Source organism: Pteronotus mesoamericanus, unplaced genomic scaffold, assembly GCF_021234165.1.
Source record: "Pteronotus mesoamericanus isolate MK-2021 breed Mesoamerican mustached bat unplaced genomic scaffold, CSHL_Meso_final contig_42, whole genome shotgun sequence".
NCBI classification, from domain to species: Eukaryota; Metazoa; Chordata; class Mammalia; order Chiroptera; family Mormoopidae; genus Pteronotus; species Pteronotus mesoamericanus.
The window spans coordinates 12367054-12386794 of NW_026555157.1; the positions used below are offsets into that span (position 1 = coordinate 12367054).

At 34.2% G+C, this 19741-nt stretch overlaps 2 protein-coding genes across 2 annotated transcripts; both read left to right on the top strand.

Moving 5' to 3' along the window:
• The first annotated feature begins 2913 nt into the window (after positions 1-2913).
• LOC129073700 (olfactory receptor 5AC2) lies at positions 2914-3837 on the top strand. Its single transcript, XM_054577342.1, has one exon. It carries the CDS (start codon positions 2914-2916, stop codon positions 3835-3837), a length of 924 nt encoding a protein of 307 aa, XP_054433317.1.
• A 14657-nt stretch (positions 3838-18494) lies between these two features.
• Positions 18495-19418, top strand: LOC129073701 (olfactory receptor 5AC1-like). The gene has a single exon (XM_054577344.1). It carries the CDS (start codon positions 18495-18497, stop codon positions 19416-19418), a length of 924 nt encoding a protein of 307 aa, XP_054433319.1.
• Positions 19419-19741: the final 323 nt, after the last annotated feature.

Here is a 19741-nt window from a genome sequence, read left to right on the forward strand (position 1 = left end):
GTTACTCTTAAAGAAAAAATTCCCAAAGCTAACTTCTTCTTTGTTTAATTATAGTGAATTCATAAAATGAAATTAGGAATACCTATGATTTGGTGGTTTGGATTTCAAAGAAAGCAAGGCCACTATATTCAGGACAAAATCTCCACTTTGAAAAAAAAATGACATCTTTTGAACATTCACATAGTCTATTTTCAGCAAATATACTCCAGTGAATCTTTTTAGGTATACATATTAATAATAGACTTCCTGCAAGTATGTGTTTAGTAATTTAAATTTATCAAATCTTTTGGTTTTTAGTTTGGTGAAGATGGAGAAAAACAACGCATCATTCTCCCCACTAATTAAACAAATCTAGTTCTTTTAATGCATTCTCATTCAACATTTCTTGTAAGTATCATAAAAGTATTAAAAATTATAAAAATGATCTTTAAATGAGTAAGTTATTATTTATTTCAGCTGTTATTATTGTCGTAAATGTATTTTTGTTTTCATTTCAAGGAACATAGGAGGTTACACATTCATCCCGAAATATTTGGAAAGTTTTGTTCTAGATTGCCTTTTAGGTATAGTTTATGAGTCACAGAAGAAAACCAATCTTATTAGTTCATAAAAATATTGGATATTATATTCATAACAGTAGTAAAATGTATAAACCCCCTAGGAATAAATTTACCAGTAAATGTACTAATACTATATAAGGAAAACTATAAAAATGACTACTATACTTGGGTTCCAACTTAAACAATTTCAAAATACCTTTTGACTAATTTAAAAAATAATTCTTTTTCTTAATAGTCAAAGGTCAACTATCAAATATTTAAGTGAAAAATATCATTAAGAATTAAAGATCAGTATACTAAGTGAAATAAATTAGGCAGAGAAAGAGAAATACTATTTTGTTTCACTTACATGTGAAATCTAAAAAAACTATTACAAACCAGAATCACAGATGGTTACCAGAAGGGAGGGGGTAAAGGGATGGGGGAAAAGGGGAAGGACAATATAGTCAATAATATCGTGGTAAGTTCTCATGGTGACTTAGATCATAGTGGAATGATCATATTGTAAGGAGTAAAAATGCTGAATCACTATATTGTATACCTGGAACTAATATAACCAATATAATATTGTATACCAACTACACTTACATAAAAATTTTAAAGATATAATTAAAGATCATTATTAAATAATTTGAAAAATTTACATCAGCGAAAGATAAATATCCTTTGAGATTCAGGGGTTAAGTTAATTGACCATTACTAGAGTCAGCTAAGGATCACATGGATTTTTTTTATTGTTGTGCAATTACAGTTGTCCCCATTATCTCCCCCACTCTACCCACCCCCACCTCCCGCATACAATCCTCCCCTCGAGTTGTCTTTGTCCATGGGTTCTCTATACATGTTCCTTGATGACCCTTCCCCTTTTTTTCCCGTTATCACCCTTCACCCTCCCTCTGCTTACTATACGTGGAACCTAGTCAACAAAACAAACAAGTGAGCAAAATATAACCAGAGAAATGGAAATAAAAGAACAAATTAACAGCATCCTTTTATGTATCTTTTTAAGCACACATGTGCATATGGGCAGACACACAGATATGAACACAGACATACACAGATACACACATATATAACAACATTATAAAAGAGCATATAACATATATAAGGTTTTTGCCATAAACTTTGTGTGTGTAGGCGGTGGTGGTGATAAAGAATCTTTCTCTCCTCTGCTTTTACTATTCCTACCACTACATCTACTCCTGAACAAGAAAACCAATGTTAGCAACTTAATGTATTATTCTACAACCTTACCCATGCTCATTGCATCATATTTATTTATATTTATAAACAAAATATTTGAAAATTATGAAAATGGGACCATAAAATTTAAAGTTCTCTATAATTTGATTCCCTCACTTAATAATACATTGATAATATCCTTCCATCATTAATTGGTACAGCTCAAATACATTTTTTTATGTTTGACTAATCTCCACAGTAAGACAATATCAAAATTTATTCAACCATTTTGCATTTGTGTTCTGTTTCCAGGTTTCACTCTCACAAACAATGCTTTATTAAATAATCTTTGTATTTTATTCTTGTATATGAATGATATTATTTCTAGAATATACAGACAAGTGTAAGATGGTAGATCAAAGTTCATATAAATTTTTAATTTTGGCAGATGATAGACTTAAAAAGCTGTTATAATTTATATTTTACCACTTAAATTAAAAATTCTTCTTTTCTTATTTTCCTGTCATCAGCAGATATTATTTCTCATTTTGTTTATCTGATAAGTAAAAATGATTCATCAATTTAAATAATATTCCTGATTATTAAGGAGGATAAGCATTGTTTCATATACTTATTGGTCACATTAACTTACTCTTCTATAAATATATCCTTTCATATTTTTTGCCCATTTGTTTCATTGTGTTAACTTGTTTTCACTTAGTTGTAAGAGGTTTTGTGTGTGTGTGTTTTATAATTTACCATATGTATGCCAAATATGTTACACATATTTGCCCAACACATTTCTGTGATTTCTCTTTGTCTCTGTAATAAAAAGTATGTGGTTATGCCTAAATTATTAGTCTAGTTCTCTTCCATGTATAACGGTTTTGCAATTACATCTCTTCCACACACAATAGTTTTTCACATGGTTTTAATATTGGCTCAAATAGTTGCATTTATTTCAGTTACTTTCCAATTTTAGTGTCAGATACCTAAACACAGAATTTGTAAACAAGTTTACTACAAGATGAAAATTAAGCCATCAAAACCACTAATTAAATGGAAAATAACATGGAGGTATAACTTAATTTGCAAATAAAATACCACTACTTTGTGTCACTTTTAGCCATTTTTGTCACATAGTTTCTCATTACAGTGATCAAATGTGGATATGTCAGGAGGAAACAAGACTCTGGTGACTGAGTTTGTTCTCACAGGACTTACAGAGCAACCATGGCTGGAGGTCCTCTTCTTCCTCGTGTTCTTAGTTATCTACCTCACCACCATGGTGGGCAACCTTGGACTGATGGCTCTTATTTGGAAGGATGCCCATCTTCACACACCCATGTACTTGTTCCTCGGTGGTTTAGCTTTTGCAGATGCTTGCACTTCAACTTCTGTAACTCCCAGGATGCTGGTCAATTTCTTAGATAAGACTGCAATAATATCCCTAGCTGAGTGCATCACCCAATTTTATTTTTTTGCTTCCAGTGCAACTACAGAATGTTTCCTACTGGTAGTAATGGCCTATGACCGCTATGTAGCCATATGTAACCCCTTGCTTTATCCAGTGGTGATGTCCAACAGACTCTGCACTAGACTGGTAAGTATTGCATATGCAATTGGTATTATACATCCCCTGATTCACGTGAGCTTGTTATTAAGATTAACTTTCTGCAGGTCTAACATAATAGATTATTTCTACTGTGAAATTTTACAACTGTTCAAAATTGCATGCAATGACCCATCTATTAATGCATTAATGACATTTATTTTTGCAGCTTTTATACAAATATCCACTTTAATGGCCATCATAATCTCTTATACTCGTGTGCTCTTTGACATTCTGAAAAAAAAGTCTGGAAAGGGCAAAAGCAAAGCCTTCTGCACATGCAGTGCCCACCTGCTCTCTGTCTCATTGTACTACGGCACTCTCATCTTCATGTATGTGCGTCCTGCATCTGGCCTAGCAGAAGATCAGGACAAAATATATTCCTTATTTTACACAATTATAATTCCACTGCTAAACCCATTTATTTACAGCTTGAGAAATAAAGAAGTGATAGGTGCCTTGAGAAGAGTTGCAAAGAAGTAGACTGTTCCCAAGGGAAATTTCAAATTGTTTCTCTTTTTACCCTTCGCATTAACAAGTCCTCAGGTCTTGCAGATGAGCCATGGCTCTGCCCTTTTGCCAGAGGGCTAGTGGTCAGAGTGGTCGGCGAGCACTGGGTGAAGGAACCCAGCTTCACACAATGTTTTCTTGGATGTCAGTCTAGTTGAAATTGCAACTTCAGTTTTAGTGACTCACATCTTCCATAGTTGATTTCTTTAAAGATACTGTAATTCCTTTTTATTTGAACATTAGTTTTTGAAAGTTTGTTATCTACAAGGGACTACTCCCCCAAATTTTATTTAATACTTGTCAGTGACTGAGACTGGAATATAAATGCAAGTGGTTTATTTGTCTAGAATTGGAAAAAGCTATCACAATCTTTAAAATTTATTTGGTTTAGAAAGTTATTTCCCTTTTTACATTTTGGGGAGGTTCTCGCTTTAAAAATTTAGGTTAACTAGTAATTTTATTTTTTATGTATGTTTTAAAAGAATCATCTTATAATTTTTTAATTACATCTAACTTTCTTTGCTATTATCTAATTCATTAATTTCCCCTATCTTTAATTTTTTCCATCTGCTTTCTTTTCTTACAATATTTTGTTTTCTTCTAGCTTTTATATCGAGAATTGAATTCATTTATTTTTAGTTTTTATTGTTGTTGATATTGTGGGTATTAATATTTTGTGATATTATGAATATTCTTCTGAACTGAATTAGCTCTTGAGTGTTACACATGTTTTTGGCTTTCTGCCTCTCATTGTCATGTGAGATTTCTATTTTAACGTTCTGTTGGTCCAACATAAAACATCATTCTAATGTGAAATCTTACTGCCATATAAAATTTCCAAACAGTTGAATCTATTAATGCATTGATTCTTTTTATTTTCTTAATCTTTACTCAAACTTCACATTGATGAGTGACATTATCACTTACCCTCATGTCTTCTTTGCAATACTGAGAAGGAATTATGAAGAAGGCAGGAGTAATGCCTTTTCCACGACAGTGCCTAAATGCTCACTGTTCCCTCCTTCTATTATAATGCTCTTTTCTTTTTTCAGATATGTGAGTCTTGAATCTGGCCCAGATGAAAACAGGGCAAAATGAATTCTTTGTTGTATATTGTTATAAATCCTTGCTAAATCTCTTTTTACACAGTAAAAGAAACATTTTAGATGGACTAATAAATGATAAAAATATATATATTTCTTAAATTAAATTTTCTTGGTATTTAACAAATTTCTATTTAAATAGATCACAACACCTTATAGGTGTCATGAACATTGATATTACTCAATAAATTTTTTATCGAAAAATGGAAAAGATGCAAACTTTATATGACTATACTACAACAATGTAGTTATGATTATTAAGTCTTTAAACACTCAACTAATTTATCAGAGTGTATGATTTTTTTTATCTATAGTCAAAAGTAGAGGACTATTTCAGTTTCATCTGCTACTATATTATCACCTCTGTGGATAATCATGGGGTGAGTAAACACATGAAAGCTCTTACTGCAATAATAGCCCTTTTTGAAAACTATTTGAATCACCCATAAAGAAAGAGGCTTCTGTAAGTCTTTTGTAAATTTTCCATAAAACCAAACCATTTTTCAACTTTATGATCCCTGAACAAGTTGCTTTGCAACAGTATTTTATACACAAAAAAAATTGTGATTAAAAAATAAGTTAATATGTTTTAATAACAAAAGTGACCATTTACAGCCTCTTCAAGCATTTACAGATAATTACAGTCACTTTTAAAAGTCAGTTTATCCTGCTCAGTGTGCCTCAGTTGGTTGGAGCATCGTCCCAAAAATAGAAAAATCACAGGTTCAATCCCCAGTCAGGGTGTGTATGAAGACAACTGATTGATGTTTCTCTCCCCCTCTCTCCCGCCCTCTTTCCCCCTCTATTAAATCAATAATCATGTCCTAGAGTAAGGATAAAAAAGTAAAAACATAAAAGTAATTTTGAACAAGTAACTTCTCCTCTGATATTGAAATGCCTAAATATATAGACAACTATTTAGACAAATATTTACCAATAATTTTCACAATACACAGAAATAAACATTTCTTGTATGAATGAATTTCCATTTTTATTTTGACATATCAATTATAATTGTTATTAGAAGTACTATGACTATAGAATGTAGTTTTAAGTAATTAGAAAACATCTGAGATTTTTCATTCTTTCCAAAATCTTCTAACATTGGTGTCTCATTTGAGAGGGACTGATTAAATTAAAACTTAATTGTACCTTCCTACCTTCTTTTAACTTTTTTCTGTCCAACATGGTATCTATTGTATGCCTTCTAAAGTTCTTATTAATATGCTTGTATTTTAGTGATAAATAAAACAAAAATATTTGTCTAAATAAATGAGCAATATTTTTTCTGTTTCTGCTATAGCATTTCTTTCCTGATACATGATTTTTAGATGACAATATCTAGTCTTTCTGTATTGCTTAACATACAATTTTGCAGAAAATTCTTTACGCAAGTTAGTTTGAACTGAAGAATAGCCTGAGACTCTAGGAGCCTCCTACACCTACTGCCCTCACTAAGAATAAAGCAAGTCTGTGCATGCAGGTGTAGAGTTTTTAGTACCAGAGATTACCACTTTGGTGACAGCAGATTATATGAGAAGTCACATGATCCAAGACCTTACAAGCTACAGGCCTTCCATTTTTCTCTGTTGTTTGTTTCTGTGACTGCCATTTTCATGTGCATCTATCCTATGCCTGATAATGCATGGGGTCAGGTGACGGGAAATATGACTTTATATCATTATGAGTACCATGTTTGGTTAAGAATATCTGAAGCTATAATATTAATAATGCTAGCTACTCAAGGACACTGTACTGAATTTCCTGTATGGGCCAGAAAAATTCCAAATCAAGGTAGTCTTACAATATAAATTGATGGAACACATCCAGTATCTCGCATACCAAGGGAAATATTGCTCATTTGTAATGTAATTGTGTATGCTACAATTACACAATTGTGTAATTGTGTATATACATATGCATATGTATATAGGTGCATGCATATTTCTTAAGTACATTTTATTGATTATGCCATTACAGTTGTCCCATTTTTCTCCCCTTTATCTCCCTCCACCCTGCACCCCCTCCTTCCAGCATTACCCCCACTCCTTAGTTGATGTCCATGGGTCGTACATATAAGTTCTTTGGCTTCTTCATTTCCTATACTCTCTTTAACCTCCTCTAGTCCATTTTGTGCCTACCATTTATGGTTCTTATTACCTGTACCTTTTTCCCACATTCTCCCCCTCCTCCTCCCCACTGATAATCCTCCATGTGATCTCCATTTCTGATTTTGTTCCTGTTCTAGTTGTTTGCTTAGTTTTAGTTTTTCTTTTTTAGTTTTCTTTTTTGGGTTCAGTTTTTAGGTATAATTGTGAGTTTTTTGTCATATTGCTGTTATACTTTTTGATCTTTTTCTTAGAAAGGTCCCTTTAACATTTCATATAATACGGGCTTGGTGATAAAGAACTCCTTTAACTTGACCTTATCTGGGAAGCACTTGATTTGCCCTTCCATTCTAAATGATAGCTTTGCTGGATAGAGTAATCTTGGATGTAAGTCCTTGCCTTTCATGATTTTGAATACTTCTCGCCAGCCCCTTCTTACCTGCAAGGTTTCTTTTGAGAAATCAGCTCATAGTTTTATGGGAACTCCTTTGTAGGTAACTGTCTCCTTTTCCCTTGCTGCTTTTAAGACTCTCTCCTTATCTTTCCTCTTGGGTAACTTAATCACGATGTACCTTGGTGTGTGCTTCCTTGGATCCAATTTCTTTGGGACTCTCTGAGCTTCCTGGATCTCCTGGAAGTCTATTTCCTTTGCCAGATTGGGGACATTCTCCTTCATTATTTGTTCAGATAAGATTTCAATTTCTGCTGTTTCTCTTCTCCCTCTGGCACCCCTATGATTCAGATGTTGGAATGTTTAAATTTGTCCTAGAATTTCCTAAGCCTCTTCTCATTTTCTTACATTCTTGTTTCTTCATTCTGTTCTGATTGAATGTTCATCTCTTCCTTCTGCTCCCAATTGTTGATTCGAGTCCCGATTTCCTTCCCTGCACTATTGGTTCCCTGTATATGTTTCTTTATTTCACTGTGCATAGCCTTCACTTATTCCTCCATTTTGCAACCATGCTCAACCAATTCAGTGAGCATCCAGATTACCAGTGTTTTGAACTGTGCATCTGATAGGTTGGCTATCTCTTTATCACTAAGTTCTATTTTTGGAGCTTTGATCTGTTCTTTCATTTGGGCCATATTTCTTTGTCTCAGCTGACTGTTATGTTGGGAGAGGTGGAGCCCTAGGTATTCACCAGGTGGGGGCACCCACTTTACTGTGTTGTGACACTGTATGTGGAGGTGGGGTCAGAGAGGTAACGATGTCACTTGCTTGGCTCTTGCCCCACTTTCCATCACTTCCCTCACTTCCCACAAGCAGGTTGTGCCCTTTTGGGTGCTGATTCCCAAGTGAGTGAGCTTTGTGCATTGTAGGATCCCGTGGTCCTCTCCAACAGCCTCTCCTATGATGCTGGGAGTTTCTTCCCCACATGTTTTTACAGTCAGAAGTTTTGAGGCTTCCTTTTCCCCCACTGGAACCCTGAGTTGTGCAGTTTGTTTCGCTCCCCAGTTGTTCCTCCCAGCTTATCCACACCAAATGTGGGATATCCTGGTCAGGCAGCTGCTGCCTTGCCCACCCGGTCTGCCAGCTGCCACCTGCTGTCGGTCCTCTCTGCCCTGGCTACCCATCTCTGCCTCTTCTACCAGTCTGGGTGAATGTTTCTTTTTTAACTCCTTGGTTGTCGGACTTCCATGCAGTTTGATTTTCTGGCATGTTGTATTTTTTTGTTGTTTTTTTGTTTCTAAATTGGCTGTTATCCTTCTTTTGGTTGTGTGAAGAAGTGTTACCTACCTACACCTTGGCCATAACAGCAGTATAGATAATGAACATTTGACATGGAATTGTTCATTGTATGTAGACAGTGAACATTTGACATGGAATATATTGTTATGAGCATTGAAATACAAATAGGATAGTAGAGATTCTTCAATATCCTGAGAAACCTGAGCACATTTTATAGCTGTGCCTTGTGTAAATTTTGGAGATAAACCTGAAAAGGTAAGTTGAAAACAAAGTTTGGAGAAGTTTTAAATGACTAACTGAAGATTTAGGGCTTTGTTCAAATTGCAACAGGGTCTCATCATTTTTTGAACGGAGTGACTTGATAAGAGCTGAAATAGATTAGAATGCATGATCTAATATATATACATGCACACAGAGTATTAAACAACATAATCAATGAACTAAAGAATCATAATTCTTTAGCCATACTATAAAATATGAGAAAAAGGCAAATTAGGTAAGAAATTAAAAATAAATCTTCTACCACCACACACCATCCCCAAACCAATAGTTTCAATGAATTTCACCATTAAACACAAAACAACAAAAACAAAACCAAAAAATGTCCTATGGATAGAAGACTGGCTACCTGATTTCATTGGAACCTCTTATTGGATTGAGATAAAATTACAGCAATTTAACAGAAACACTTTAGGATATTTTAATTTATGTCTATATATTAAATATTAATTGAAGTTCTAGCTATAGAGAGGAGAATAAAATCTATAAGTTGCTGCTGTGTTACTTTCTCACTGATGCAAGCTTTAGAGAAAAGCATTAAAATCTCTGAATACTGAACACTAGTGAGACATTCAGGAGGATAATTTATTTCCTTAGTATATTTGGGAATAAGGCTACATCTTACATGGGTATAAATTTCTACCTCTGTATTATGCTAAAAGTAAAAGAAAAAGAAAAAAAAACCTGAGTTACAGATAAATCAAGTTGAAAGGGATATTTTCTTTCTCTCCCTACTATTCTATTTCCATGATCTTTGTAAATGCTTCCAGATATAAATAAGCAAAAATTCCTTAGAATTTCAGTCCCACTGGAGAGTAGACTTGTAAAGAAGAGGATTCTCTAGCCAAATATCTTCATTTTTTACAAGTAAGTAGTGTTAATATTACAGAATTATCAGAGGCAATTCCTTATCATTTCAATGCTCATATTAACATGTCTATATTTCACAAACCTCCACCTGGGAAGAAGAGACACCATCAATTATCAGAGTTCAAGAGTCTGCTGCAGTCATTACGCTCAGCATCTTTGTTGTGAGAAATGGTGGAACAAGTCAATTGCAGCAAAAGTCAGAAGTCAGGATGGAGACACTGAGCACCGCCTCAGTAAGACAGTGTTAGGAAAGGGCCAGACTACTCTGAGGGAGAGTGGAAATAAGAAAGCTTCCAGCTGGACTGGATAAGAAAATCTTTATGCCAGAGTGTAAAATATAATGCAATGTTTAAGAGTTACTGGTGTGACAAGAAACCACAGAGCCTTCAGTATTAAATAAACCATAGAGCTCCCCACAGACAGCATACTTGTCCTTTTCACTGCGTGAATTTCACTTAATTACTACACCACAAGTATCTCTCAGAGGAAGCATTTACAATGCGAAGGAGTTGTCATAAGTTTTCACATTTATCAGAAATTTGCAGTTTTATTAACTTGTACCAAGAACAGATTCTGCTGTTATATTCTACATCTAAGGCACTGAAAAGGACAAGCTCTTAATTCTTGTTTTTCATTTTCATATTTGGAAACTTCTATCTTTAAAAATGGAGTAGATGGTAATGACATTAATGGAGAATGAGAAGACAGGATGTGGTACAGGTTTAGTGATGGGACTTGAAAAGATTCTAAATTTGGTTTTGGACATGTTGAATCTGATGAATCTTGAAATGTTTAAAAAAACTATTAGGTGTGTGTTGCAGCCTCCCTAGGCTGGACAGGTTCACTCGAGACTCAGGTAGACGGAAGAAGATATGTGGAGCCGTGGGGATGCTTGACATGCCTTTATTCAGGAGAGGCACACAGGACATAAGCCCGTGTCTCTGCCAGCGCCCAACTCCCTCCCTTGTCCAAAGCTCCTAGCCCTTAAGTACTAGCCCCAAACAAAGCAGAGCGCAGGCCAGAAAGTAAATAACCTAGCATGAGCTGTGCATGTGAGCCTAATCAAGGCTACGGGGCAGTTTATTGAACCAGGGCTCAAGGCATGAGAACACTGCTTTATTAGACTCCTTCAAGGTTGTGAGAAGCTGCTCTCTCCAGTTACCCATGCATCTGGGTGAGGGAGCCAGACGGCCTCCACTTACCCTAGAAGGTGTTTAGAATGTAGCAACATCAGGAGCAATAAGATAAAGGAAATGAATATGTCCTAAAACTCATCAGAAGCAGTTTGTAAAGTTGCCCTCATAGTGAACCGTAATGACACAAATTGTGGTTCTAATTGCCTGGGAGTGTCTGGGGTGATCATTGATTAACTCACAATGCCCAGAACAACTTTGCCTTCATCCTGTAGGGGATACTTCAGTAATTTTCATTGAGGGAATTCTAAGGTTCTTTTCACTTTTTTAAGAATAGATTTGAAAGAATATGTATAAATATGTCCCTGCAGTTGAGGTTTCTAAGAAAAATCTTTGCACAAGAAAATACTGCTTCATTCTGCAACTTCCACGTTTCTTCATATAAGGCTTTTAAGAGGAGATGCAGCCGTGGATGTGAGAGCAATGGGGGCCTCATCATTTGGCAATTGATGAAGATGACTCTGGCTCTAGTGTAGGGTATGGTAGGGGAAAGTATACATTTTTTTTTTTTTTTTTTACTTTGAAAGCCCAATGCCTTTATTTCAAAAATCAACCATTTTCTCAGTCTCCCAAATATTTAGAGAAACTGAGTGAGAATATAAAAATCTATCTAATTTTAGTTATTTGTACTTTTTCAGTTTGCCTATTTGATAATAAAATGTCCAGTAAGTAATGAAAATCCTTGCAACACTATGAGATTTTCTGTTTCTACTTCAGGATAGTAAATTTATTTTTGGATGGGGGGGTTCATAAATATTATTGTTTTATTTCTAAAGTTGATGAATTTACAAACTTAAGTTAAAACATTTCATTTGCAAATAATTTTATTTAGTTTGCTCTAAATAAAAACCTGATATATAGTCTTCCAAATTAATGATTAATGAAGTGGAAATAGGAAAAAAATAGATGGCAAGGCAAAAATGTTAAACAAAGGAAACAACAGGGGAAAGTAAAGGACAATATGTAAAAGAGAGATGACAGAGGTAAGCCCAAAGATATATTGTATAATATAAAATAAAAAGTTAAAATTCTCCTTTTAAAAAAATACATAGATTGGATCAGGATAGAAAACTCTTGATGCCTGTCACAAATACTAGATGTTTCACTGTTGAGAAGACATGTATAAGAGTTCTTTTTAATGATAAATTTGAAATAAGAGAAGAATGAGACAAATGGAAAAGATGATAATGACTCAAAAGTTTCAGAGATATTTTTCATGGTACGGAAAATTTTCTTTTTCAGGATATGACAACTAAACTATGCTGCTCAGACTTCCTTAATTTATTCATGGAATCATGAAAAGTTAAAGTCACCAATGATAATTTTCTTAGGCTCTTTAAAATGCGTGGTGAGATGTACATGTTTGTTTGTGTGTGTGTGTTTATATACATATATAGACACCCAAAAGAGCCTGGCGTTTATTTTTAAACAATTGTATATTTACTTTTACATGTTTAAACTTCAGTCACCTTCAAAGTACTCTCCAAAGTACCCACCTATCAAGACATTTTTCCCACTGCTCAAAACAGTTTTGAACTCATTAATTTTGATGCCTTTTAGTGCTTCTCCCATTTTTTGTTTCATTTGTTCCACATCAGCAAAACATTTCCCTTTGAGGACTTTTTTTCATCTGGAAAACAAAAAAAAAAAGTTGCTGGGAGTGAGATTGGGTGAATGGGGGAGGCATAGGATTAATGCCATTTTTGATCAAAAACTGGTGAACACTCAGCGAGGTGCAGGCAGGTTTGCTTGGAAATCACCCACCATGAAATGGGCAATGCATTAGAAGAGTCTTCAAAAAAATTTCACTGAAGCTGAATGTAGCCTCTCACACCACTGCCAACTAGTGCACTGATACAGATGGGTTTCTAGAATGCTCACCCAGCAGTGGATGCCTGTACTACAAGGGGCCAACCCTCCAGAAGAATATTCTCTTTTTTGGTCCCCTCTTTTTGGTATATATCTTAAGGGAAAAGATCCCAAATGCTTAATGGCCCGTGATCTAATTATGAAAATTAGTTTTATCAATCATAGGTTTAAAGTTGGCAACAAGTCTAGGTAGGCTCACACAGGACAAAACCTCCTTACTTTGAAAACTATTATAAATGATTGGCTTCAGTGTCCAACAAGGTCAATTGCCAGCAGAGATACATAACTCGGTGTTCTTCTGTTGTGCTTCCAGAGCTTCTTATGGGTATAAATAGAACATTTTAAATGATTTTATTTATTAATTTTTAGAGAGAGGGAGAAAGACAGTGAGAGCAACATCGATGAGAGAAACATCAGTTGACTGTCCCACGTACATGCCCTAAATGGGGACTGAACCCGAAACCCAGGCATGTGCCCCCACCAGGAATCGAACTGGAACCTTTTCTTCTACAGGACAACTCCCAACAACTGAGCTACACCAGTCAGGGTGGTATATAAGGTAATTTAAAAGATAAATTTTTAGAGCTAGTTTTTCTTGTTCAATTCTCAGTAAAGATGGACAATAGCTTACAATTTTGTTAATAGTGAGCCATTAAGAAAAATATTGCCTTTGCTTCCGTTTTAAGGTTAAACACATCCAGTTTTTAAAAATAGATATTTTTAATGGCTTTAAATCAATAAAAAGTATGTGTATAAAATTGTGTTATTTATTTTATTTGGAGAAACCACTGAACTTACACACCAAATTATAGGAGAAAAACTACCTAGGTAATCTAAGAGTCTGCATTCACTTCCAAATACCTTTGGATTTTTTCTTTTGGATTTACTTTTAGAAAAAATTATAAGTCATAGAACAAAATCAAATTATTTAAACACCACATCAAATATTCCATCTGTAATATTGACAAAAATTATAACATGTTTACTAATATATCACAAAAATGGTACTTAAATATGAAGAAAATCATAAAATACTTACTGTACTGCATACCTAACTATATTTATTTACAAAATGTTTTCGCCTAGTCAAAGAAAAGAAAAAAGCAGACAGAAAGAAAAAAAAAAATCACTCCCAATAGTCAAAGTCAGATATCATTGAAAATATTCAAAAGCCTATGCTACATAATCCAAAAGAATTCTGAATTTAAAATACACCTTTACCAAAATATTATAATGTCTCCATTTTCATTAAAAAGTTTATTGCCAACTACTAAATGTAATAATAGCATTGTTAGTGTTTCTCTTTTTCTCTTCTCACTATTAACAATCTTAAAACTACCCTTAAATATTTCTTTCTACATATAAATATATATAATTGTATAAATAAGATAATAACATATATTTTGTTTTTACCAGAAAACCTCTTTTGGGGCCTATTTAACTCTCTCTTCTTTTTTATCCTTTCCTCTCACCTACACCAAGACAATAAACATTAACTTGGAGTCTACATGTTATACAGTTTTCATGTTTGTATGTTTATATGCAAATATATGTGTGCATATATTAATAGATATGCATAGAATAAGAATTTCAAGACTTCATTTTCTGTTTGTTTAATGTGATGCTTTCATATATATTTCTCTATGTCTTCTCTCACTTTCCTAATAACAGTTGTGAATACTTTTTTGAGTCAACTGGTAGAACAATAACTCATTTTTGAATGACTTCCTTAACATTGATAAGTTCACCAGGATTTGTTCAAGTATTGATTCATCTTGATTAGTTTTCATGTTATTTCCATTCTTTTGCCACATGAACACCACTGCAGTAGACTTTTCTCCCTATGAAGTGCTACATTACTGCTATAGAATGGATTACAAATGTAGGTTGCTGTGTCGAAGAGTATTTTTATTTTTTTATTTTATTTTATTTTATTTTTTAATATATATTTCATTGATTATGCTATTACAGTTGTCTCATGTTTTCTCCCTTTTTATTCCCTTCCACACTGCACCCCCCATCTTGCCAGCATTCCCAACCCCTCTTAGTATATGTCCACGGGTTTTACATATAAGTTCTTTGGCTTCTCCATTTCCTATACTTTTTTTAACCTCCCCCTGTCTATTTTGTGCCTACCATTTATGCTTATTCTCTGTATCTTTTCCCCCATTCTCTGCCCTCCACCTCCCTTCTGATCTCCATTTCTATGATTATGTTCTTGTTCTAGTTCTTTGCTCAGTTGTTTTTTTTTATGTTCAGTTGTTCATAGTTGTGAGTTTGTTGTCATTTTACTATTCATACTTTTTGATCTTCTTTTTCTTAGATAAGTCCCTTTAACATTCCATATAATATGAACTTGGTGATGATGAACTCCTTTAACTTGACCTTATCTGGGAAGCACTTGATCTGCCCTTCCATTCTAAATGATAGCTTTGCTGGATAGAGTAATCTTGGATGTAAGTCCTTGCCTTTCATGATTTTGAATACTTCTCACCAGCCCCTTCTTGCCTGCAAGGTTTCTTTTGAGAAATCAGCTCATAGTCTTATGGGAACTCCTTTGTAGGTAACTGTCTCCTTTTCCCTTGCTGCTTTTAAGACTCTCTCCTTATCTTTCCTCTTGGGTAACTTAATCACAATGTACCTTGGTGTGTGCTTCCTTGGATCCAATTTCTTTGGGACTCTCTGAGCTTCCTGGATCTCCTGGAAGTCTATTTCCTTTGCCAGATTGGGGACATTCTCCTTCATTATTTGTTCAGATAAGTTTTCAATTTCTTGCTGTTTCTCTTCTCCCTCTGGCACCCCTATGATTCAGATGTTGGAATGTTTAAATTTGTCCTAGAATTTCCTAAGCCTCTTCTCATTTTCTTACATTCTTGTTTCTTCATTCTGTTCTGATTGAATGTTCATCTCTTCCTTCTGCTCCCAATTGTTGATTCGAGTCCCGATTTCCTTCCCTGCACTATTGGTTCCCTGTATATGTTTCTTTATTTCACTGTGCATAGCCTTCACTTTTTCCTCCATTTTGCAACCATACTCAACCAATTCAGTGAGCATCCAGATTACCAGTGTTTTGAACTGTACATCTGATAGGTTGGCTATCTCTTTATCACTAAGTTCTATTTTTGGAGCTTTGATCTGTTCTTTCATTTGGGCCATATTTCTTTGTCTCAGCTGACTGTTATGTTGGGAGGGGTGGAGCCTTAAGTATTGACCATGGCAGGGCAACTCAGGTCACTGCATTGTGACTCTGTATGTGGGGGAGGGTTCTGAGAGGGAACAATGCCACTTGCTTAGCTCTCGGCTGGCTTTCAGTCACTTCCCCTACTAACAACGAGCAAACTGGGCCCTTCTGGTGTTAATTCTCGGGTGGGTGGGTTTGTACGTTCTAGGACCCTGTGGGTCTCTCCAACAAACTCTCCTGTGAGGCTGGGAGTTTCTCCCCTACAAGTTTTTACAGCCAGAGATTTTGAGGCTTTCTTTTCCCACACTGGAACCCTGGATTGTGAGGTCTGTCTCGCTCCCCAGCTATTCCTCCTGGTTTATCCACCCAGAAATGTGGGACTACCCAGTCAGCCAGCCACGGCCTCTCCCATGGTTCGATTTTTCTGGCAGTTCTAGTTATTGTTTTGTTTTTAAATTTGCTGTCTTTCTTTTGGTTGTGCAAGGAAGCAAAGTGTATCTACCTATGCCTCCATCTTGGTGAGAAGTCTATTTTTAAAAGATAATGACAAATTGTTTTTAAAAGGTTTAATAATTTACATTTTCATCAATAAGTGCAAGAGTGGACTTTTCCTAATTTCCATAAGCAGTAAATTTTGCTAATCTGAGGAAAGAAAAATGATTTTTCATTGTTATATTATTTGCATATCCTGAGTACTCAGGAAGGTAAGTATTTTTTCCTACATTTATTAAACATGTTGACACGTTGTTCTGTGACTTGCCCATTCAATTTCATATTCATTCTCTTATTGAATTATTTGAGTTTTCATATCAATTTGTAATATGTATTTGTTTGTGATAGGTACTCATATTTTACCTGTCCTATTTATTATACGTATTTCTTCCAAAGTTTTATTCATCTTTTCCTGATTAGAGACTTGATACACACACCATTTTCTTGCAGTTAAAAATTAGGTTTAATATATCTATTTTTTTGTAATTTATGAGTTTCCTATATTAGTCAAAGATTTTTGTAATATATTTATACCTATTTCCTGAATTTTCTTAGAATGTTTTAATTGCTTGTTTTTAAATTTGTTACTTTAAGTCCTTGATCCAGCAGCTTATTAAACAAAAGCACAGGAAAGGGATCTATTCTTTCTTTATTTCCAGATATATAAACAAATACAACCATACTATTTGTTGAATAAATCATCACTTTTCTGAACTGAATAATCATCCATGTAATATATTAAATTCAATTATATAACTTGAATTTGTGTTTGTAGTCTTTATGTAGTTTCACCATTATATTTTCCTGTTTCCACGCCATATCATATTCTGTTGAATAGCTTTGTGTGTTAACACTTCCTGCTGCACACTTGACTTTCTTACTGTTTATATTTTCCTTGTTTCCTCAAAATAATTTTATTTTACATGAATTTTATGCTCATGCTTACTACATTAAAAAGTGATTAGGATTCTAATTGAAATTAACTTCATCTCTACTGACATATTTGTAATACTGTCTTCTTATCTAAGAACACATGTGGCTGTGTATTTCTTCAGAAATTATATAGTGCCCTTGGGTTAGTTTTTGTAATTTTCTTTATATAGGTCTTAAATATTTTAAAAATTATTTCAAGGTATTTGAAACTGTTATGGCTAATAAAGTGGATACATTTTTCTTTATTTCTCTTTTCTTTTGGTTATTGTTTGCATAGAAAAATCTGATTGTTTATATAGTCATCATCCATCTGATAATTAATAAAATCATAGCCTTATTTGTTAATTATAACAATATAAGAAATACAAATTTTTCTCTTACAAGTTTTATGATATTTTATACCTTTATTATACATGTATTACTTCATTTTAATTAATACCTTAGCTATATTAAAATTTTTAATACTTTGTAATAATGCTCAGAGTGAGCATTTCAATCTGTTCCTAACTTGAAGAGAGATGCTGTATGATTTGGAATGTGTATTATTAGTTTTGATAATTAATCTTTAGCATATTTAAAAAGCTTAATTTTATTTCCATTTTCAAAGATTTTTCAAAATTAGAAGATGATTATTAAATAGCAATCTATTTTCCATATAAAAAATAAGCCAACTTCTCTTAGGCAATAAAACCTTTACATTCAATATATACATTTTGCCTAACTTTTAGGACCAGTTTCCCAAGTACTTATGTTTGTAAATATTTTTACTCAAGAGTAAGGTAAATGTTCTGATTATAGGAGATGCATAAACAAGGAAGATGTGTTTTTTTCCAAACAAAATGCTAATTTTATGGTATTTTATAGCTGTGTTCTTCACTTATTCTTTCAATGCAGTGATCAGCCTGAGTGAATATGATGGAGGTAAACAAAACACAGGTGACAGAGTTTGTTCTCACGGGACTTACAGATCTTCCAGCGCTTCAGGTCCCCCTGTTCCTGGTGTTCTTGGTCATTTATCTAACCACCATCATGGGCAACCTTGGTCTCATTTTTCTCATCTGGAAAGACCCCCATCTTCACACACCTATGTACTTACTCCTTGGCAGTTTAGCCTTTGCAGATGCTTGTTCTTCATCATCTGTGACTCCCAAGATGTTAATTCATTTTTTGTCAAGGAATCATATAATATCCCTGGTTGAGTGCATCACCCAATTTTATATTTTTGCTTCCAGTGCAAACACAGAATGTTTTCTCCTGGCAGTGATGGCCTACGACCGCTATGTAGCCCTCTGTAACCCCTTGCTTTATCCAGTGGTGATGTCCAACATCCACTGCATTCAGTTATTAGGTGTTTCATATATTATTGGATTTCTTCACCCCATGCTGCATATCGGTTTATTACTTAGATTAACTTTCTGCAAGTCCAATGTAATACATTATTTCTACTGTGAAATTTTACAACTGTTTAAAATTTCTTGTACTGACCCTGGAGTTAATATGCTCCTGCTTTTTATATTTTCTGTGTTTATACAATTTTTCACCTTTATGACCATTATAGTCTCTTACACTCATGTCCTCTTTGTCATCCTAAAAATGAAGTTTGAAAAGGGCAGAAGCAAAGCCTTTTCTACATGCAGTGCCCACCTGCTCTCTGTTTCCTTGTTCTATGGCACTCTATTCTTCATGTATGTGTGTCCTGGGTCTGACCTCACTGAAAATCAGGATAAAATGTATTCTTTATTTTACACAATCATAATTCCTCTCCTGAACCCTTTTATTTACAGTCTGAGGAATAAAGAGGTTATAGGTGCCTTGAAGAGAACAATAAACAAATAAACAGTTTTAAAAGCAAATTTCAAAACTGTTCTTTTCAAACTTTGCACAATACAAGACCTCTGGAGATAACACGAGCCAGCCCTGTCTTTATAATTTTAACCGAGGGCTAGTCTATGGTAGTTTGTGAGTTCTGTGTGATGATGAAAGGCAGCTTCAATGGATTTTTGTTTCAGTGGAAGAGCTTTCTATCACATAAAACTAAATTCCCCATAAAAAATAAGACCCGCTTTTTACAATTAAGCATTTAAAATTTGCAATTTTTGACTTTTTAAAAATTCATCTACATTAGACAGAGTAGTTTGTCACTTTACTGTTGCAAATAT

Bases quoted from the DNA above. Each gene is read 5' to 3' on its own strand.
- LOC129073700 (XM_054577342.1), top strand. From the start codon at position 2,914: ATGTCAGGAGGAAACAAGACTCTGGTGACTGAGTTTGTTCTCACAGGA.
- LOC129073701 (XM_054577344.1), top strand. From the start codon at position 18,495: ATGATGGAGGTAAACAAAACACAGGTGACAGAGTTTGTTCTCACGGGA.